The 19,865-nt window shown below is 34.7% G+C and overlaps 1 protein-coding gene across 4 annotated transcripts in view; it reads right to left on the bottom strand.

Moving 5' to 3' along the window:
• The window catches only part of Cep152 (centrosomal protein 152), an 80,789-nt gene that overhangs the window by 47,302 nt on the left and 13,622 nt on the right, over window positions 1-19,865 (bottom strand). For all 4 annotated transcript variants that reach the window (XM_040274991.2, XM_013357650.4, XM_040274992.2 and 1 more), the window contains 6 exons: window positions 17,276-17,416; window positions 16,012-16,151; window positions 12,879-13,079; window positions 6,996-7,143; window positions 5,302-5,393; window positions 3,793-3,956 (listed from right to left, as the gene is read on the bottom strand). In XM_040274991.2, the coding sequence (XP_040130925.2) occupies window positions 3,793-3,956; window positions 5,302-5,393; window positions 6,996-7,143; window positions 12,879-13,079; window positions 16,012-16,151; window positions 17,276-17,416 (886 nt within the window). The remainder of the gene's footprint in view (window positions 1-3,792; window positions 3,957-5,301; window positions 5,394-6,995; window positions 7,144-12,878; window positions 13,080-16,011; window positions 16,152-17,275; window positions 17,417-19,865) is intronic.

Genomic DNA, 19,865 nt, shown 5'->3' with positions numbered 1-19,865 from the left:
TTGTATGTATAGAAAGAGAGAGAAGGAGTATTATTTTGTAGAGTTTTTAAAGTTATAAAAGAAGTTCCCTGTGATACATACAGGAAGTTTTTGTATATGCAATACATATTATGTAACTATGTTTGTGTATAGAAGATCTCACCTATTTAAACCACTACATGAAATCCACTATATTTAAGTCACTATACTTCTATGTAGAAATAGAAGACATAATAGTTATAAGAATTAGAAATATAATTATGTAAGAAATATAATATTAAATACATGACATTGTATTTTCCTCTGCTATGTGGTGTATTATAAGTACAGTGTTTATTTTGCTCAGTTAAAAAATTATGCCTCCCTTATTTCTTTTCTGACTAAATGCTGACCACTGAAATAGCACATCCTGTACTTCTAGAGGGAGCCAAGTTAGCAGAGAAAGTGCTTGCTAAAATAATTTTCTCTTTTTCCTCAAAAGGGAAAGAGCCAGTGGTGGGGACCAGTTCTTCATTTAGGCTTACTATTAAAGCCCTATGGACGTTGGTTCCCTTAAATTCAAATAAACTGTAGTCCCTTATGAAGCCTGCTGCGAAGACCAAAGGGAAAAGGCATTCCACTTGTTAAATGTTTATTATTTGAGCTTAGCAGCCAACTATAATAAGAGAGAGAGGAAGCTGTCTGCAAGCTGCATGCAGATTTAGCTACTCAAATTCCATGAACGTAAAATAGAACACTGAGGTTAAGCCCTTAAAATTTACTAGGCAGTAGCTTAAGGGAGGCGGTGTTGGTAATACAAGCTTGGAGCCACTACTATTTGGGTAAGTGATTTGAAGGTAGCTCAAGTCAACAAAGAATTAAAATTTTCAATATTGGGAAAACTGCTGCTTCCTCTGATTTTAAGAATCACACAGTTCACCCAAAGGAAAGGTACAAATCTCTTCTCACCTATGCCCTTTAAATTTGATCTGAAAATAAACATTTGTAGTTTTTTCAAAGCACAATTATCATCTGTTAACAGTGGTATGAGGGATGACTAGAAGCTGAATGTTTCTTCCCTTATTCTGCATGTCATTGGATGTCTTCTCAATGAACTCAATGACTAACCAGCCTGCTTCAGTTCTTCTCCACCTACCTGTTTAATGTGTCTGTCATGATGTGATGTCTCAGATTTATTATCTATAGGAACATGCTTTAAAATCACTAGAGGATTGTGGCTATGAGTGCTAACCAACTAAAAAGTGCAAATACAGTCGACTGGACTTTAGTAGACCTCATAACAAAATAAATTTTGTAAAAAGATAAACATACATATAATGTACTATTTACCCAGTTCCCAGGCCATGACACAAACTCAAGGTAATAACAAATTGGAAAAAAACTTTTTTTGGCATGTACTACATCTTTAATCCACAAAAATAAAAGATGTAAATAAAAATGAACTCTAAGACAAAAAGGTTTAACTGTCTCATAAACATAAAAAAATATAAAACAGGGCCTGGCCTCAGGAATTCGGGGCTCAAGTACTGGTTCTGCTGCTAATTAAGCATCTTCTTGAACAAAGGTGCTTAACTCCCTGGGCTCCAGTTTTCCCCATTTCTAACGTGATGAGATTGGAGCCAACATCTGTCACAAGACTGAGGATCAAAAACTTTAGCAAGTATGTATTCAATTAAAACATGATGCAGGGCATATTTTAACTAATCATCTATTACATAATAACAGTAATAGCTATTATTTTAAGTGCCCAATCTGTGCCAGAACATATTACATGAGGTTCTTATATTCATTATCTACCTTAATCTTCACTTTAACTTCCAAGGGAAATCAAGCTTGATAAGCACACACTCAGAAAAAGGTAAGAAACTTGCCTAGGATCATAAAGCTGGTAATAAATGGCAAAACTATGGTTCAAAACAGTCTGGATCTAAACTCCATGCTCTTTCACTAGCCCCTTAGAATTAATCTAGCACTGATAGGTAATGAGGCATTCAAGGCAGAGAGTTTTCCAGACAAATATATTTAACTTCCCATTTTTATGTAAATCTGTCTAAAAACTATGAAGCACACTCCTCTTCTGTTTTAACAAACAAATCAAAGTGGAAGCTTTTCTTCAACATGGGACCATAATTGTGGACATTCTGATGTGGATAGAACCTGTGTGGATAATGTGTGAGGCTATATGCCCTCATGGTCAGCAAATCCAGCCTCTTGGGTTTCCTTATTTCTCTTCTTGCTAAGTCTGAGCTGCCTGGCTCAGGAACTGACAGAACTTCTCTGCCCCTGGCCCCTGACCCAGCTACACATTGTAGTCAGGAAATCAGATAATTTATCTGAATAAATCTAAGTCAATATGGCCCTGAGAAACAAGCTTGAAGGTGGCTCCTAATATATACATTACATAATCTAGTTCCACTATTTTCTTGTTTCCTTACAGATTGTAGCTGTGTTCTATACACACAAAAGTTCCTGAAGTCAGGCCTCCAGATAAATGGAGGCATATTAAAATAATATCATCTTTCACAATTCACCTGATCGCTTTAGATCACCTGATGCTGAACTGCATCTTACTGTTCTAAAAAACCAGAAATTGCCATTTAAAATACACAAACTCTAAAGCCTATTGTAGAGCAAATTCTTCAAGAGATTTGTTTGTATTTACTTGCAAAATATCTGAAACACAACATGAATTAAATGGTCTCACTGAAAAAAAACATTATCATGATGGTAAACTCAGTATTAAACTATAAACCAGAAAGTGGTAATGAGAGCCAAATGTATTCAAGAAAAGCTTTCCTTAGCTTAAATGCAACCTCTTCCCAACACCTCATATCTCATCCTTGACCTGACCAATAGAGGGAATGGATAAGTACCCCCAATCCCATGCATGGACACATAGCACTTAGTTGCTTATGGGTATGTCATCTTCTTCCTGAACACATAAAATGTAAACATACAAGGGGAAGAAAGTTTCTAACTCATTTTTTGCCTCTATTCCCAAAACCTTACACAGCACCTTCCATGTAGCAAGTGTCTCAACAGTGTGAATGAATAAAAGTCTCATTCATTCATCCTGTAAATGTCTAATGTTTCCTCTTCTACTACCACCACCCCTCTCCCATCCCTTCCTGGAAAAAACACAAAGTACTGTCTTCTGTGAGATTGCTAAAAGTATCTGTATAAAGCAGTAGTAGAAGACAAACTCCCTACGAGTAAATGGCAGAAGGATCAGCAGAGTAGAGGGAAGAGAGTGGGAGATGGGAAGGTGGGGTAAAGGTACTAGGGGCTAAATTAGAACAAAACATATTCCATGCTTTTATAATTATGTCAGAATAAATTATTCAACTGTCATGTATTATTAAAAAGAACCTATTTTTTAAAAAAGACAGAATCCCTATTTTAAGAGGAAGATGACAGTGAGGTTCCAAGGGGGGAGGGGAATCAGTGCTTCTTTTATCATATACCATTAAGAAATGCAAGGTTACCCACTTTCAACACACAGGGTTAATATATAAAAATAATATGCCCTCTCACTAATAGTTAAAACAGATAATCTCAGCTTTAGAATTTACTCTGTCCTTTAACTACATTAGTCACTTTTTACCTTTTTGAAAGTGATATGTTTGAGTGTTGAAGACTGTACCAATACTTCAAGTTTGTTCATCTCGATTTCAGACTAAACATAAAACATACCGTTCCACATTCAGAACCCCTATTCATCTCATCGTTTCATGCCTGCTGCCACCTGTTTACCATGCAATACCAACTTTATTAACGTAAGTTCTACAGTAAACTAAAACATTCTCTCAATACCTGTTAACTTTGGATTTTTTCCAGTTGACTTTTTTAATACCCAAATCCACATATGATTCAGTGAGTTCTATATTTAATTCTCCTTCTGAGTCATTTGGAGGTATTCCTAGTTTTGCAGCAGATTCATAGAGAGAAATTTCATCTTTTAGTTCTGTTAATTCCTCCTGCAACACAAAATTATTGAAAATATTTTTTTGTAATAGATCTTGATTTTTATTAAGTGCTTAACACTGTCTGATTAAATTACCCTTTTAAAAAATTTTTAATTGATTTTTAAAAAATAAATAACAGCGGAATGCATTATAATTCTTATTACACATATATAGCACAATTTTTCATATCTCTGGTTGTATATCATAGTGGGGTAGGGAGGGGGAGCATGGGAGGAATAGATGAACTCTAGATAGAACAGAGGGGTGGAAGGGGAAGGGAGGGGGCAGGGGGTTAGCAAGGATGGTGGAATGCGATGGACATCATTATCCAAAGTACATGTATGAAGACACAAATTGGTGAAAATTATTTCTATTATTTTCCTATATGACAAAATCAGTCATTATATCTATATCAAAATTTATTTTAAGGATCAAAAGAAGGCAGAAAAACTTCTTCAAGTACATTATTACCATGCATTATAAATAACTTTATAAAGACATAGATATAGATATATATATGAGGTTTTTAAGAAAACTGAATGAATACATAAACGAATGAATGAGAAAACATTCGTCTTAGTTTCTCTAAGACGTCTCTTGCTAACATTTGGTCCTATATGAAAAGCATCCCTTGAGCTGAGATGCTGATGGTAGTGTCTCTGGCTTACTAGAGCAGAGGACAAAGTAGGTACGTTGCCAAGAACCTATTATACTTTCACCTGCCAGTGGCAAAAAAGCAAAATACTTCTTTCAGTGGAAGTAATACTGGAATTCCTCTCCAGTGTTTCTTGTCTGTTCAGTGGAAAATATGAGTAGTACTTAAGGAGGATGTGAAAAAAACTGTAGTCAAATTAAGAATTCCCCACACTTAACTGGGCATGGTGATATATGTCTGTAATCCCAACAGCTCAGAAGGCTGAGGCAGGAGGACTGCAAGTTAAAAGCCAGGCTTAGCAATTTAGGGAGGCCCTAAGGAACTTAGAAAGAATCTGCCTCAAAATTTAAAAAAACTAAAAAAGAGCTGGAGATGTAGGACAGTAGTACCTACTGGTACCAAAAAAAAAAAAAAAAGAGAATTTCCCATACTTGTACCTAAACTTTTCTCTGGAGTACACCTCCAGATATAAGGAGGCATGAAGGAGGACATATGAAGGAGATGACAGGGCCCTGGCTCTGCAGTAAGACAGACCTGGGCTTGGAGACCAAATGGTGTGGGTAAGACTATGAACACCTTCTACAGGCTGGCATGAAAGGGTCTAGCCACCCCTATCACAGAGTAATCTAAACTTCAAAAAGGTGATGTAATCACTGCCTAATGCAGTTACCCAGAAAGTCTCTTCCAAGCTGCAATACTCACTTGCAAAGCCTTGTTCATGTTCTCGCTTATAGTGTGTGCCTTTTGTGCTTGCTGCAGCTGGAGCCGTAGCTGAGCCACTTCCTGTATTGAGCCTGTAGAGGAAAAAAAATCACAGGATATGCTAAATGAAAGGGAGAAAAGTACGTGTGGTCCAAAGAACTTGAATCCACTGTGCTATGGAAGGTGCAGTTCTGTTTTATTACCCTCAAGGAATAGGGATCTCAGCAGACTTTGCAAAGATCTCATATGGCCCCATATGTCCTTGGGGAGCCAAAGGTGTAGGTTACTGTGACCTTGTTATAAATCAAATCAGCCACATCTACAAACACTAGCACTCCAGAAGACTTTTAACAGGAGTAAAACATTCTAAATCACAGAAAGAAAAAAAATCCTGTGGAATGCATTTCTAACCATTTCTACCCTCCACTAAGAAAACTACATCTTGCTGCTTTTTGCTTTTTTCTAATTGTTTTTATTTCTACCACTTCCACCTCTATATGTGAAAAAAGTATATTAAGGTTGTGCTTCCTGAAACTTTAGCAAACTAATATGTTAAATGTACTAGGGGAGATACTCACTTAAAGGGATTTTATTGGATTTCCTCAAAAGAAAATGACCATCTGGGAAATTACTAAGCAAAGTAGTCATGGCATATTATGCATTTAAAGGAAATCATATTGTGAAATCCTTTAATGGCCGGGAAAAGAGCTCACCAAGTAATGCCAAGTGAGAAAAATGGATACATAACTAAACAGGAAGGGGGATCTAAAATCTGACCCACCTAAATAAATATACATACGCAGTCAGTCCTTGACCTCAGTGCTTTCAAGCTGTGAGTAAACCACCCTTTTCCATATCATACCCAAAAGTCTCAAGTGCCCTTCATATGCCAAAGTAGGACTTTCAGATTTCATTTAATGAACAACCAGTGATTTTTGTTCATAGTGTGAGCAGTTCACCAGAAAATGGGCTGTTTTGTCTGTATGCAGACAAATGGACAATTATTTTATTGCTTTACCCTAAAATAATTTTATAAGGAATAAAACTATTGCTAGCATTAAAAGGACAGGAAGCCAGTGTCTCAAACTTAATACCAAGAGACCATTCTAGAAATCTTAAGAACAACAAAAATGTTAACTCTCTGACTTCAATGACCAGGTTAAGTGGCTATTCCATTGTGAGGGGAAAAAAACTGAAGAAGTTACACAAAAGGACAGAACTATACATATCATCAAATATTGGGTTTACAAAAAGCAACATATAATGAGATTTTATAATTATTTTAGTTTTCAAAAACAGAATTCACTTTATATACTTTATTGTTGAATTGTACATATTAGGCTTTAGTATATTTTCAGAAATGTACTATAAACAGAAGCAGGGCATTACCTATGCATATGTATTCATTTATTTTGAAGAAATAATACATTCAAACATTAATAATTTTTATCTCTGAGTACTAGGATTATTGGTTTTCCATTCAATACACTTGTCAGCATTTTCAAAATTATGTAATAAAAATGATCTGTGCCTTTATACCTATATAACAATATTTTTTTTAAAAAAAGAAATTTGTCACTGGTTGTCTTCTCTGTTGACATTTTCTGGGTTTTTATTAACCATGGTTCCTACTGTGTTCTCTCTAAACATTACACTGGACTTCTGGGGAGACAGTAGCCCAACAAGGCACCCACCTGACTGCAACAACTGGGCACACTGTCCCTGACTCTCTTCCAGACTCTTCGTCAACCTGTTAATGATCTCAGTTTTTTCTAATTTGGCAGCTTCTTGACTCCTTTCCAGTTGTTTCACGTGATCTTTCAAATGAGAACAAATATCTTCCTACATAGAAAAAGGGTTCAAGAAGTCATTTTCAGGATCAATTTTAAGAAATATTAGACTGAAATTTTGATACATTGTCGGATTTTAAATCAAATATATACTCATCACGTTGCAGCATCACTTTTCGGGGGCTAAGTGCACAAGACTGGGAGTCAAAAGAAAAAACTTGTATGATCTTAGGCTCAATATCTCAGTCGGCTTCTTTCGTAATTATGCTGATAAAGGTGATTCCTAAAGTCCCCTTTTACTCCACATTCACAAAATCACAAAACAATGTATTCTAAAGTTAGATTTTATTTATGCCACAGGAAACTAATTACAATTCTTCTCTGCATTTTATGCTACCAGTTTAAGTATATGTATACATATTTAGGCAGACCAGTTTGAATCATGGAATTTGTATCCTAGGACAGTAAGGATATAGATAAACACATGGAAACTCACTCTACTCTAAGCTCTGTTTAGGATAGGCAAAAATAATCTTTCCCTTCTCTGAACTTTTTTAAAACTTGATCTGTTTCTCTCTTATGCTTCTTTTTCTTCCTTTTATATGTCTTATTTCCTTAATTTTTTCCTTGAAGATGCCTCTACTGTGCCTTATATACAGTAGCTACTACAGTAAGCATTTAAAAACTGAATGACAATGAAAAAACAGAGAGGGTAAATGAGTGTGAGTGTGTGTGTATGGGGATGTATAAATAATACAGAATATATAAACAATACACTCAAGTTTCTCCAAAAAGAAAATGTGCTTGGGAGTATAAGCCATGGAAATCCAAACCCAGGTAGAAGAAATCATCACCTTATTAAAAAAATGGCTACCCTGGCTGAATTTCAGGCAAATGGCAGAACACCAAGAGGCATTAGAATAGATATAGATAGTTGATTGAAATTCTTGAAAGAGAGAAAAAAAAAAAACAAGTAGTTAAGAGAATATCAAGAAGGGGCTTTGAAGCAGAGAGAAGAAAGGCCTTTGGTGCCAGATCCACAGAATAACCCAAAGCCCAAAAATGCTTTAAGAATACATAAGTACATCCCCAAAAGAAACTAACAGAAGTTTCCTAAACATAGGAAAGGGATTCTAAAAGCTCTCATTTTACTTTAAAAATTCATGTAAATTTTGTGTGCTATTTCATAATGTAGCTGTGTTTGCTTTAAAAATTTTCTACCAAATTTTTTAGTAAAATGAAGCTTCTAGAAACTAGTCCATGTTTATTCAGCACTGCAAACCTCTTGGCATACTGCTGCTGATTCCCAGGCCAGCTTGAGAAGCACAGTTCTAAAGCTCCACCAGCTTAAAGAAAGGTAATACACCATCAAGGAGATAATCAAAGATCGTAATATGATACTTCTACAAATGGGAGGAGGTAAAGTAAAGTTGGGAGAAGACAGTGCAAGACATAATAACTATTAGGAAATAGTTCCCTCTCCCATTCTTTGTCATTAGAGAAACTCCATGAGCTCCAAGGAAACCATTTCTTCCCATCTTTTCTCTTACACTAAAAAAACCTTAACACTCAGTCAAAATAAAAAAGAATTGTACATGGTGTTTGTACATGTATAACAATCTTTTCTACACAGAATGATATCTTAAGGAAAATATTAAATGATATTATTTTATAAGATACATATTTCTCAAAATATACCAGTTACAGACATTCAAAAAAACCCAACTCAGAAATTGTTACTCCCTCCCATCACATGGAATTAGAGAATTCTGTCTTACAAAATTATTAAATACCAATTCATGACTTAAAAACCAACAAACTTGATCAAGAAGAACGTCTTCATCTGATTTAAAAAAAAAAAAAAGCACTAAAACTAAACCTAACAGTGAAAACTTGAAGTTTTCCCACAAAGATCAGGAAAAAGGCAATGATGACCCTCTGATCACTGCTTTTCAACATCATACTGGAAAATTCTACTCAATGCAATAAAACAATAAAAGGAAATAAAAAGTACAGATTGGAAAGAATGAAAAAAAAATATTTACCCATAGACAATATGACCATCCTGGCACTAATAAGTGATTATACCAAGTTTGTAGAATCCAAGGTTAATCCAAAAAAGTCAATTGTTTTTCTATATACCAACAATGAGCAAGTAGAACTTAAATTAAATATTTAAAACACAATATCATTTATATTAGCATCCCCAAAACATGAAATACATATAAATCTAAAATATATAAAAGCTCTTTAAAACTATAAAACTCTGGTGAAAGAAATCAATGAAGAACTAAATAAATGAACAAGTATTCCATGTTCATGAAAGAAATACCCAATATTGTCAGGATATCACTTTTTTCCAATTTTTATCTACAGATTCAATGCAAACCTAATTAAAATCCCAGCTAATTATTTTGTGGATACTAACAAACTAAATAACACTAAAGTTTACATGAAAAATTCCATATATCACTCTCTAGTGAAAGATATTAATAATGGAACAGATTATGTATATGTGGGGAAATAGGGACTATGGGAAATGCTATTATTTCCACTCAACTTTGGTATAAACCTAAAACTGCTCAAAAAAAAATTATATATGCATATACACATAATTTAACTTACAAAAGCCTGTTTACAACTTTTATGTTTAGTTGTTCAGGAAAAGGTTTGTTGAATAGATGAGATAATAGGATTCGTTTACAATTTAGTTGTTCATTCCCACTAAGAACAATATCTTTATGAAGCAAGAATTTTCAATCTTTTGCAAGAGAAGCACGGACCTCTTAGAAAATCTTAAAAAGGTGATAGGTCTTTTCCACAAAATTGTGCACTCTCACCCCAATAGAAAATCTTACCCATCATTTCAGAGGATTCATAGACTCCCTGGAGTTTAGTCATGTACTGCCTTAGGAGGTTCCAAACCTCTGTAACTAGCAAAACTTACTATGTGTGAACATTTACTCTTAACACTGTGTACATACAGTATACAGGAACAGTTATCCATGATTACATAAGAGCCATTCAATCTAGCTAGTGGAGTAAATCTAGCTATTTACTCAATTTCAACAAGGTAAATTATCCAGTACCTTACCACTATTTTCCAAGAGTTGTTTTATTTTTTATGTATACTGGAGAAAGAGTTAGATGAAAGGGAATATTTTATACCTCTTTGGTAAATTTGTTAAAAAAAAAAAGAAGGGCAAAATGTAGTATGTATGGATAGTTATCAGTTATGTAAGAAATTCTAAATTAACTCTGTAGAGAACATACTCAAGCATTTTTCTAATTTCAAGAAGACATCTCTGCCAGGTTTCTGTTCACGATTAAAAGGCTCAGGGGTTACTCTAGTTGAACTGGGCTAACTGGGGTACGCAAAATAACCACACAAGAGACACAAATATCTTTTTCTTTGGGGTTGCTGTGATGGCTCCTCTGACCCTAAGGGTCCGAAGGAAGACAGAGAGAGAGAGCACATGCTGACCCCTTTTATTGAGGAGAAGCTATTCAAATGAGGTAAGGGGTAAGGTTTCAGGGGGCTGGTCTATCTTCATGATGTCCACTGTCAGCAGGTTGACTGACATCTAGGTAGGTCACACCCAAAGGCACAGTAAGAGAGGGGGACACACACAAGGCACTTCCATGGAAGATTCTATCCTAAACAGGGCAAGGGTTATATTACAAAGAAACAGGTGAACATAGCTCCACCCATGGGGCAGTAAGGAAGACAAGCCTGGGCAGGAAGACACAGTCACTGGAACCCTAGAAGAACAGGGCAGTCTAGCAGCATGGGTGCCTGATGCCACATCTCCCAGTAGGGGCGTTAACCCAGCCTCATGCGAGGTTGGTCTCCCACACATCTCCCTGGCTCCTGGTTGATTTTATAGCACTTACCTAATCAGGAATCTCAATTTGGATTCTGAGATAATAAGTACTGCTAACCCAATAGATAACAATTTGACAGCCAGAAAGGATACCATAAAAACATTCCCAGAAACAACCAACCATAGCCCCTTTGGAATCATCACCTTGTTAAGCAAATGTGCAAATATGTTAATTCTAACACCAATGACATGCTCTGTTACAAAATAATACCAGTCATGAAGGGTAACAGTGGGAAAGACCTTAATCAACACCTTTTGAAGTGTGAAAGAGAATGAAGACTTTTTCCTGTCAGCTAGTTGAAGGTTAAAGAAAGGAGTGGATGATGAAAATAAAGAATGTAGTAGTACAGGGCAGAACGTACTATAAATTCCTTCTAGCCTGTCCCCAATGTAACTATGTCAAAGTCAACAGAGAACATAGAGCTTCAAATAACCTAACGTGGAAGAGACACCATACTCCACTCTTCTCCTAACATCTATCAATGACCATTTCACTTTAATTCTATTACACTGCATTGGGCCAAAATTAATAAATAATTAAATAGATGGCAGTTTTAAAATAAAATTAATAAATATCCAATTATATTTGTTTAAATAGTCTATGAAATAGACTTTTCAATAATTTGGCACAGTCTTCATCTTTCTCCACTCCTGTATATTCTCCGTATAATCAAATTCACAATATCTTTCCATATAAAATAAAAACATAATTGGTAAAACAAATCTAGCAAGAACTCATAGTTACACATAAAATTGTATATAAACAATTAGTACTACCAATAATGTAGTCTTATATATAACCATTGAAAAGCATGGGAAAGTTAGAGTCCTATATAAATCAGAAATAACCCAAATCAGGAATCATTTTAGGTGTGATGATGCTTTCCATACTCTTGCAAGTTTGTTTCTTCTTCTTTTCCCTTGGGTTAAATTAATTCTGAAATTGCATTAGAATAAATGCATTCTGAAATTTTATTCAAATGATTAACAAACATTTTGGAGCACAAGTAAACCTGCCACCTAACTCACCTCAGCCTATAATATTTTATTCCTTTTTGAGCAAAAATAATAAATAATGCCTGTGAAATAAGCTCAAGCTTCAAATGGAGTTTAGATGAGATTTTCTTCTCTATTTTATACATTACACTACAGGTTGAGTATCCCTTACCCGAAATGTTTCAATTCTGGAATATCTGCATATATGTAATTGGGTATTTGTGCACATGGTACAAGTCTAAATACATTTCTTATACACTTATACACTTACATTTCTTATACACTTACACACACAGCTTGAAGGGAATTTTAAGGATTTTTAGTGCATATGCATTTTGACTGCAATCTATTACATGAGGTTAGGTTGGAACTTTCCACTTGAACTTTCACGTCAACTATATGGAACATTTTGGAATTCAGATTTTCAGGTTAGAATTGCTCAAACTGTATTCTCAAAATTAACTCTAATCCCAAGGACCATTTTCTCAACACTCTACTGACTCTATCAGAGTGTTGACCATTTCTCAACACTCTATCAAATGTCGAGACCCTGGTTAAGCTCTGAGGACAAACTCTCAGGTTCTGGCCAGCCTCTAGCACTCATTTCTTTCATGCTGGAGTTATTCTAGGACAATGTGATGAATACACATAAATACTCTACAGATAAAAGACTAGTAAAATGAAAATTGAGAAAGTACTAACCAATTCTATAGGAAGAAAGGTTTCCAAAAGTATTCTTCCAGAATCTATTCATAGATTGAAACATCATTAAATTTTAAGTTTCATTTACAATCAAACACCTACTGCAAACATCCAAGATTTCTATATGAGTACTGCAAAATATCAGTTATAAAATATAACCAACTTTACTTGTTGATAGTAGTTGGTCATCTGAAATCATCCCAACCTGTTCTTTAAGTGCAGCAACTGTAGAATCCAACTTCTTTTGTAAGGATGACACTTGCTCTTCATACTTCTTTGTAAGGCCCATAACAATGCTCTCATGCTGCTCTCTAGCTCGTTGAAGTGACTCAGAATGATGAAGCTCTGCCAGTTGCTCCTTCAAGCTTTCCAGAGCCATTTCAGTTGTTCTAGACTTCTTGATCATCTAGTAAATACACATAGGATATCCATGGTGAGAGTACTTAACCCTGTGAGCCCTATTTAAAACTCAATCAGGCTTTAATAAGAGTGGAGAAGAAGGGGTCTCCCACATCAAGGTCTTAATTTCTCTAGCTGCTGCCCAAGGGGCCTGTAGTTGTTGAAAACAATATTCATTGAAAAAATAGACTTTGCATTTACCTGAGAAGAAAGAAAGGATTTTCACAGCATGATAGCAATGTAGGTAACTTACAGGCAAGGAACCTGCTGCTAGTGAACTGGTGCTATTAGTATGTGCATTGATCTGTGAGCAAAGTATGGGGCAACCCAATAGGGTTGGGTTAGGTCAAAGAAAAATTATAACCATTCCTTAAAAAGACTGCTAAAATTTGCCAAAACAAAGTTTTATTTTGGGTTTTTTGAGGCAGGATCTCACTATATTGCCTAGGCTGGATTTGAACTCCTTGGCTGAGTCATCCTGCCTCAGCCTCCAAAGTAGCTGGCCTTATAGGTGTGTGCCATCATGCCCCATTAAAAACACTTTTGAAAGTATAGCTAGTACTGTAAGTAAAACAATGTCCCCAAAGGAGTTTCCTAATCCCCCAAATCTATGAATGTTATGTTATAGAACAGGAGAAAATTAAAGTTGCAGATGGAATTTATGTTACTAATCAGATAACCTTAAAATAAGGAGATTATTTTGGTTTATCCATATGGGCCCCATGTAACCACTGAGTCCATAAATAGTGGAAAAATCAGAACCAGGGAGATTCTACCAGACACTGCTGGTTCTGAAGATGGAAATGGGCCACAAGGCAAGGAATGCAGGTGAACTCTAAAAACTGGAAAAATGCAAGAAAGTCAACTCTCCCTAGGGCCTCTAGAAAAGCAATGTTGCCCTGCTGACACCTGGATTTTAGCCCAATAAGATCTTTATCAGACTTCTGACCTCCAGATCTGTGAGGTAAATTTCTATTATTTGAAGACACTGAATTTGTGGTAATCTGTTACAGAAGTAATAGGAACTATATACAGTTGGTGACTCTGTTGCCTTTTAGTTTTTTATTTATGATATTCTATTTTTAAATATTCTATTAGCAATTTCTAACTTATAAAAGATTACAATGTTATAATCTTTTACAATATAAAAATTTAACTTCTCAAAGTTTGTCAGTTTTCAAAAAGTTAAAAATAATCCATATTATGCATAAAAATTTCATGCTTTACTCTAGAAATTACCTATTTATTCCAACATTGCTTTCCTTGCTAAGACATTGATTCATTTGCTTAGGATTTAAATGGAGCAAATTATGTTATATGTATCATGAATATGTCAAAATAAACCCCATGATTATGTAAAACTATAATACACTAAAAAAAACCCTATTAAAAGATGAATCTAGTTGGGTGCAGTGGTACAAGCCTGTAATCACAGCAGCTCAGGAGGATGTGGCCGGAGGATCACAAGTTTAAAGATAACCTCAGCAAAAGCAAGGTGCTAAGCAACTCAGTAAGACCCTGTCTCTAAATAAAATACAAAATAAGGCTGGAGATGTGGCTCAGTGGTCGAGTCCCCAAGTTCAATCCACTATCCAAAAAAAGGTGAATCTAAAGAATAGTTCCCCAAATGTTTAAGAAGCAGCAGTCATCACCTGCCTCATCCCCCACTCCACCAAGCCAAAAAAGAATACCTTCTCTAGATAAGGATAAGAAACGAGTTGTAGCTCAGTGGTAGAGTGCTCGCCTTGCATGTGGAGGGCACTGGGTTCGATCCTCAGCACCACACAAAAAATAAAATAAAGACATTGTGTCCATCTACAACTAAAAATAAATAAATAAAATAAAAAGAAAAATAAAAAAAAGAAAAGAAACTATTGGAGTCAGAAAATTTAGGTTCTGATGCTTAGTCAATACATGGCTTTGTAAACTTGGGCCCTCTCCAAAACTTGGTGAACTCATTTATAAAATGATAAACTACAATGCCTTGCTAATCAAAATGTCAACAAGATTTCTTTTTACAAAACATAAAAAGTTTATTTGCAAGATCTAGACAAGAAAACGTAAACAAAACACAAATTTTTTTACTACCTTAATTACCAATTTCAAAGCATACCAAAAAGTTAGTTACAATGGTATCAGAGCCTGAATAAAGAAATATATAAGAAAAATGGATCAACTTTGAACAACTACATTCACTCAACATATACCAACCACCAAACTACATGCCAGTTGCTGGCCTAGATCATGGGTCTACAAAGATGAGGGCAGCCCAATGATGCCTTCAAAGTGTTCTTGATCTATTATAATAGATGTGATGGTTTGAGAAAGGAAGCAGGGGAGACTTAGAGAAAACCTGTTTGCAGGGATTTGTTAATCAAAGAGTGTGCTGTAGAAAAGGCACACCAGAGGCGAATGATACATATGAGTATAGAAAGACAACAGACTGTGAAGTCTGAAGAGATTAAGAGTAGAGTCAAGGATCAGAGAGTCATCCTGATTACTGTATTCTGTCCCAAGGTAAATTGGGGTCACTGAAAGCCTTTATATAAGGGAATAACAAAATCAAAACTGTATTCTAGAAAGATTACTCAGATGGTCATAAGAGAATATGTGGAAGGGTAAAGACTAGAGACCAGGTTAAGAGACTTTAGCAATAAGAAGGTAAAATTCTGAATGGACAGAGAAGAGGGGGTGTCAGCAGAACTTAATGGCTGACTGGAGAAAAGGGAAGAAAGGAGCTGGTCTTCTGGACACATGTGTAGGTGGCCAGGAGAATGGCAGCACCCCTCCTCCAAGGTCAGACAAGAAGCAAGGTGGAGGAAGGTAAAATGCTCTTCTAAATTTATTTCTACTCTACCAAAAGTTTTGTTTAGTGACTAAACTCTTCATTTAATAACATTTTGCTTTTCTTTTACCATAAATAAAGTTAAAATAGGTACCTTTTCTTCATTGACTTTTAATGCTTGTATTTGAGCCTCTTGAGCTTTTATTTGTGCTTCAAGCTGTATCTCCCTTTCTTTTCCATTCTGAAAGAGTTTCTGTGATTCTCGAAGACTGAGAGTCAAGCCATCCTTTTCATCTAGAGCATTAAAAATGTTTACATAAATGTTAGTGTAGAGGGGCCCTGATTGTCCTTATACTTATCAGATTTATATAAATACTTTTGAACAAATTCAATTCAGACATATGAACTTTAGTTGATTTAAAGAAAATAAGAAAAATGACTAAAATTAAAAAAAAAATAGTTGAGTGACACCAAAAATATTTCAGAGAACCAGAAATGCTGCCTTTAACATTTTATTATATCCTCTTTGGACCAAAAGAATCTCCTAATAATTTCAGCATTTTTTTTAACCTGAGAAGCTACATTGATGTGACAAACCCCTTTTAAGCAAAAAAGGTATCTGAAGACTACCTGCCCCCTACACATACTTGAAATAACTCTTTCATTCACCTAATCTTAAATTCTTTGAAGTAACAGTTCACAAGTTTCTCTCTCAAAATAAATTTTATGAGCATTACAGAAAAAGAGGTTTTCATCATCAATTAAATTTGAAATGAACTGGAGTTCAGTCACAAAATTATTCTGCCAATGAAAGTTCAGCATTAACCAAAACTACAAACAACATGAAGAATAACCAATTATCATCTGAATCTGAATTCCCTTTATGTGATTACACCAGAAATGACACCTTTTTCTCTGTGGCACACCAAAAACATTTCAGGATTTCATACTCCTACTTGGCTTAAAATGTTTATGCTAATCTATAGGTTCAGAAAATGCTGCATTGCAAACTAAACAGTCACTCTGGGAATTGGCATACTTAATAACATAAGAAGTCAACAGCTTTTTTAGGGCAGAATGCCATCAGCATAGTTAAATCACATTCATTGATTCTAACAGCTTAAGAGAAAACAGGAGGGGGAATAAAATAAAGGAAAAGAAGAAAATAGGGGAAAAAAATGAGCACTCCAAAATAATATACTTGAAGTGAAGTAATCCAAGAAAAGGGCTCAGAAGTCCTAGAGTTTTGTCTTGCTCTATTTCACTGTAAGTTCTCAAACCAAGTAATTTGAGGTGATTGGAAATAATTAAAAAAAAAAAAAAAAAACAGAAGAAGAAATAAACTGAGGATGTTGGAAACAAGATGTTTGGCTCTAGTGTAATTTATAAACATTGGCACCCAGCAATTGGTATCTTACCTTTAATTATCATAAGCTGGTGATTCAGATAACGAATTTGACGTTCACTTTCATTTAATTTTTCAGCTAAGTTGTCCAGTTGTCTCTCTTTTGCTTTATTAAGAACCTGAAGCTGAATAATCTGTATGTTTTCTTTAGAATCTGCAGAATTAAAGACAATTTGTTAGATAAAAACAAACCAAGATATAAATGTATGGTCATTTAGGGCCGTGTTTTTTAAGCTGTGCAGATATCTCTGAGAGTACTGTGAAAACAGTGTATTGGACTATGACTCATATTTTTAAAAAATCAAGATAGAACAACTGTAATATATCAGAGTACCTCATGTTGTTAACAATAACTTTCCTTTTTTAACATTTATTTATTTTTTTATTTGTAGGTGGACACAATACCTTTATTTTATTTTTATGTGGTGCTAAGGATCGAACCCAGTGCCTCACATATTCTAGGTGAGCACTGTACCTCTGAGCCACAACTCCAGCCCCTGTGAAACTTTTTTCATTTACATATATTTACTTACATTGATTTATATTGTGGACCATATCACAATGTAAAAAAATGTACTTCTTACTATGTGTCACTGCCCCCAAAATGTGAAATTTACTGGTTTAGGGTATTACTCTGAATTGACCAGTTTGGTCAATTAAAAATCACTGCATATAAAAACAACAGAATAGAGTAATATGCTTTCATAAAATTAAAAACAAAATAAGTATATCATTTTCTATTAAAATGATATTTTAAAAAACCTGCTAGATATCCCTCTCAAAATAGTGTTTCTTTGGCAGGAGTGCTAAATATATTGTCTTTATATACATAACTGCTCTATTAGTTAACTACGAATAGACTAATAAAGAACTTCCAAATCTTTCAGAATCAAAGTCATCTTAAAGGAACACTTAAAAAGATTAGGGAAAAAATGAAAATAATAACTGGTAAGAGAAGGCTAATGCTTCAATTATGTAACAATAAATATTTCACATTTTCTATTAACTAGGCTAATGTTTCTATAATCAGTAATAGGAAGTTTTACTTACTAATTTAGGAAGTTTTAGTTACTAACAAGATACCTCAGTCCCCTTTTTAAAAAGAGATGCTTATGTTAAATCCAAAAAACAAAGACTGAAAACTTTGTTCCAAGTCACAGTCCTCAGGCCTTATAGCAAGACTGGCTCAAAAAAAAAAAAAGTCTGCAAACTCCACCTCTCCAAACTCACATTTTTTTAAAACTGATGTTGCTATAAGAAGCTGTAATCACCAAAGTTAATTCTTCCATTAAGTTATTTTATTTTAATTTCTAACTTATTTTTTTGTTTTTAATATTTGCTTTTTAGTTGTAGTTGAACACAATACCTTTATTTTTATTTATTTTTATGTGGTGCTGAGGATCAAAGCCAGGGCCTTGCACAAGCTAGGCAAGCGCTCTATCACTGAGCCACAACCCCAGCCCCCATTAAGTTATTTAATTAACTTCCAAATATCAAATTTAGGCAAATATGTAACCAATTTTTAAAAACGTAGATAGATAAGAAAGGTGTTGAAAGATTATGTATGCAGAAAGACCAGGAGACACAGAAACACCAGGCCACTGCTGTGATGCCTGTTATTCAGCCTAAAGCCAATTGTGCCAAATACACTTCCTCATCCCACAGAAACATATGAACAAAGAAAGGACACCATATTTGCTGATGACTCCTTCAGGAGAAAGTGAATTCTGGGCCTCTCCCTACCTTTTAGGTATCATCCCATGGTATATATTCCAGCATATGCTGGAAGCAATACTACGAAATCACAACATGTATCCAGTTTTCTCGGGGTAGCCCAGGTAACCCAGAGTATCCAGAATGACCTTTCCACCATTAATTAAAGGAAAAACAACAACAAAACTTGTAGTCACACTCTAGAATCACATTGGTTTTGCAACACACACAATAATTAGAAGTAATTTACTATGCCACTGAGCATGACAATAAAAGCTAGATATACAATTCAGGATAGTCACTGTTCAAGTTTTGATATTTATGATACCAGCATTTCATCTCAAAATTCTCTAGTAGCTATAAGCTCTTTTCTTATTATCATATTGATGTACACACTGTACAAAAAACATTGGAGGCAACTACCACATGACTAAATCTGAGACCTATGTCAAATTCTGAACATAAAGTAATATATATATATGAGAGTTGCCTAATCGTTACACAAAAATTGTAAGACTCAAAAGAAAAGGTAATAGTGGCTGATTTGTCAAATTACATTTCTATGTAATAAAAAATCTGAGGTTGATGAGAAAATTGTCTTTTTTCCAAAGTAGAGTCCAATAAGAAATATATGAAGCTCATAAAAAGTTCTTAACAATCTAGAATGACTAAAATATTGTTAAATTTTTTTCTTTTTTTCAGGCACAGTGTCGCACACCTATAATACCAGAAGCTCAGGTTGAGCCAGGACAATCACAAGTTCAAAGGCAGCCTCAGCAACTTAGCAAGGGCCTAAACAACTTAGAGAGACCAAAAAAAAAAAAAAAAAAAAAAAAAATATATATATATATATATATATATTAAAAGAGGTTAGGGATGTGGCTCAGAGG

This window comes from Ictidomys tridecemlineatus, chromosome 5 (genome assembly GCF_052094955.1).
Source record: "Ictidomys tridecemlineatus isolate mIctTri1 chromosome 5, mIctTri1.hap1, whole genome shotgun sequence".
Classification (NCBI taxonomy): Eukaryota; Metazoa; Chordata; class Mammalia; order Rodentia; family Sciuridae; genus Ictidomys; species Ictidomys tridecemlineatus.
Note: the sequence above shows the minus strand (reverse complement) of the source record. Positions and strands in the feature narration are given on the sequence as shown.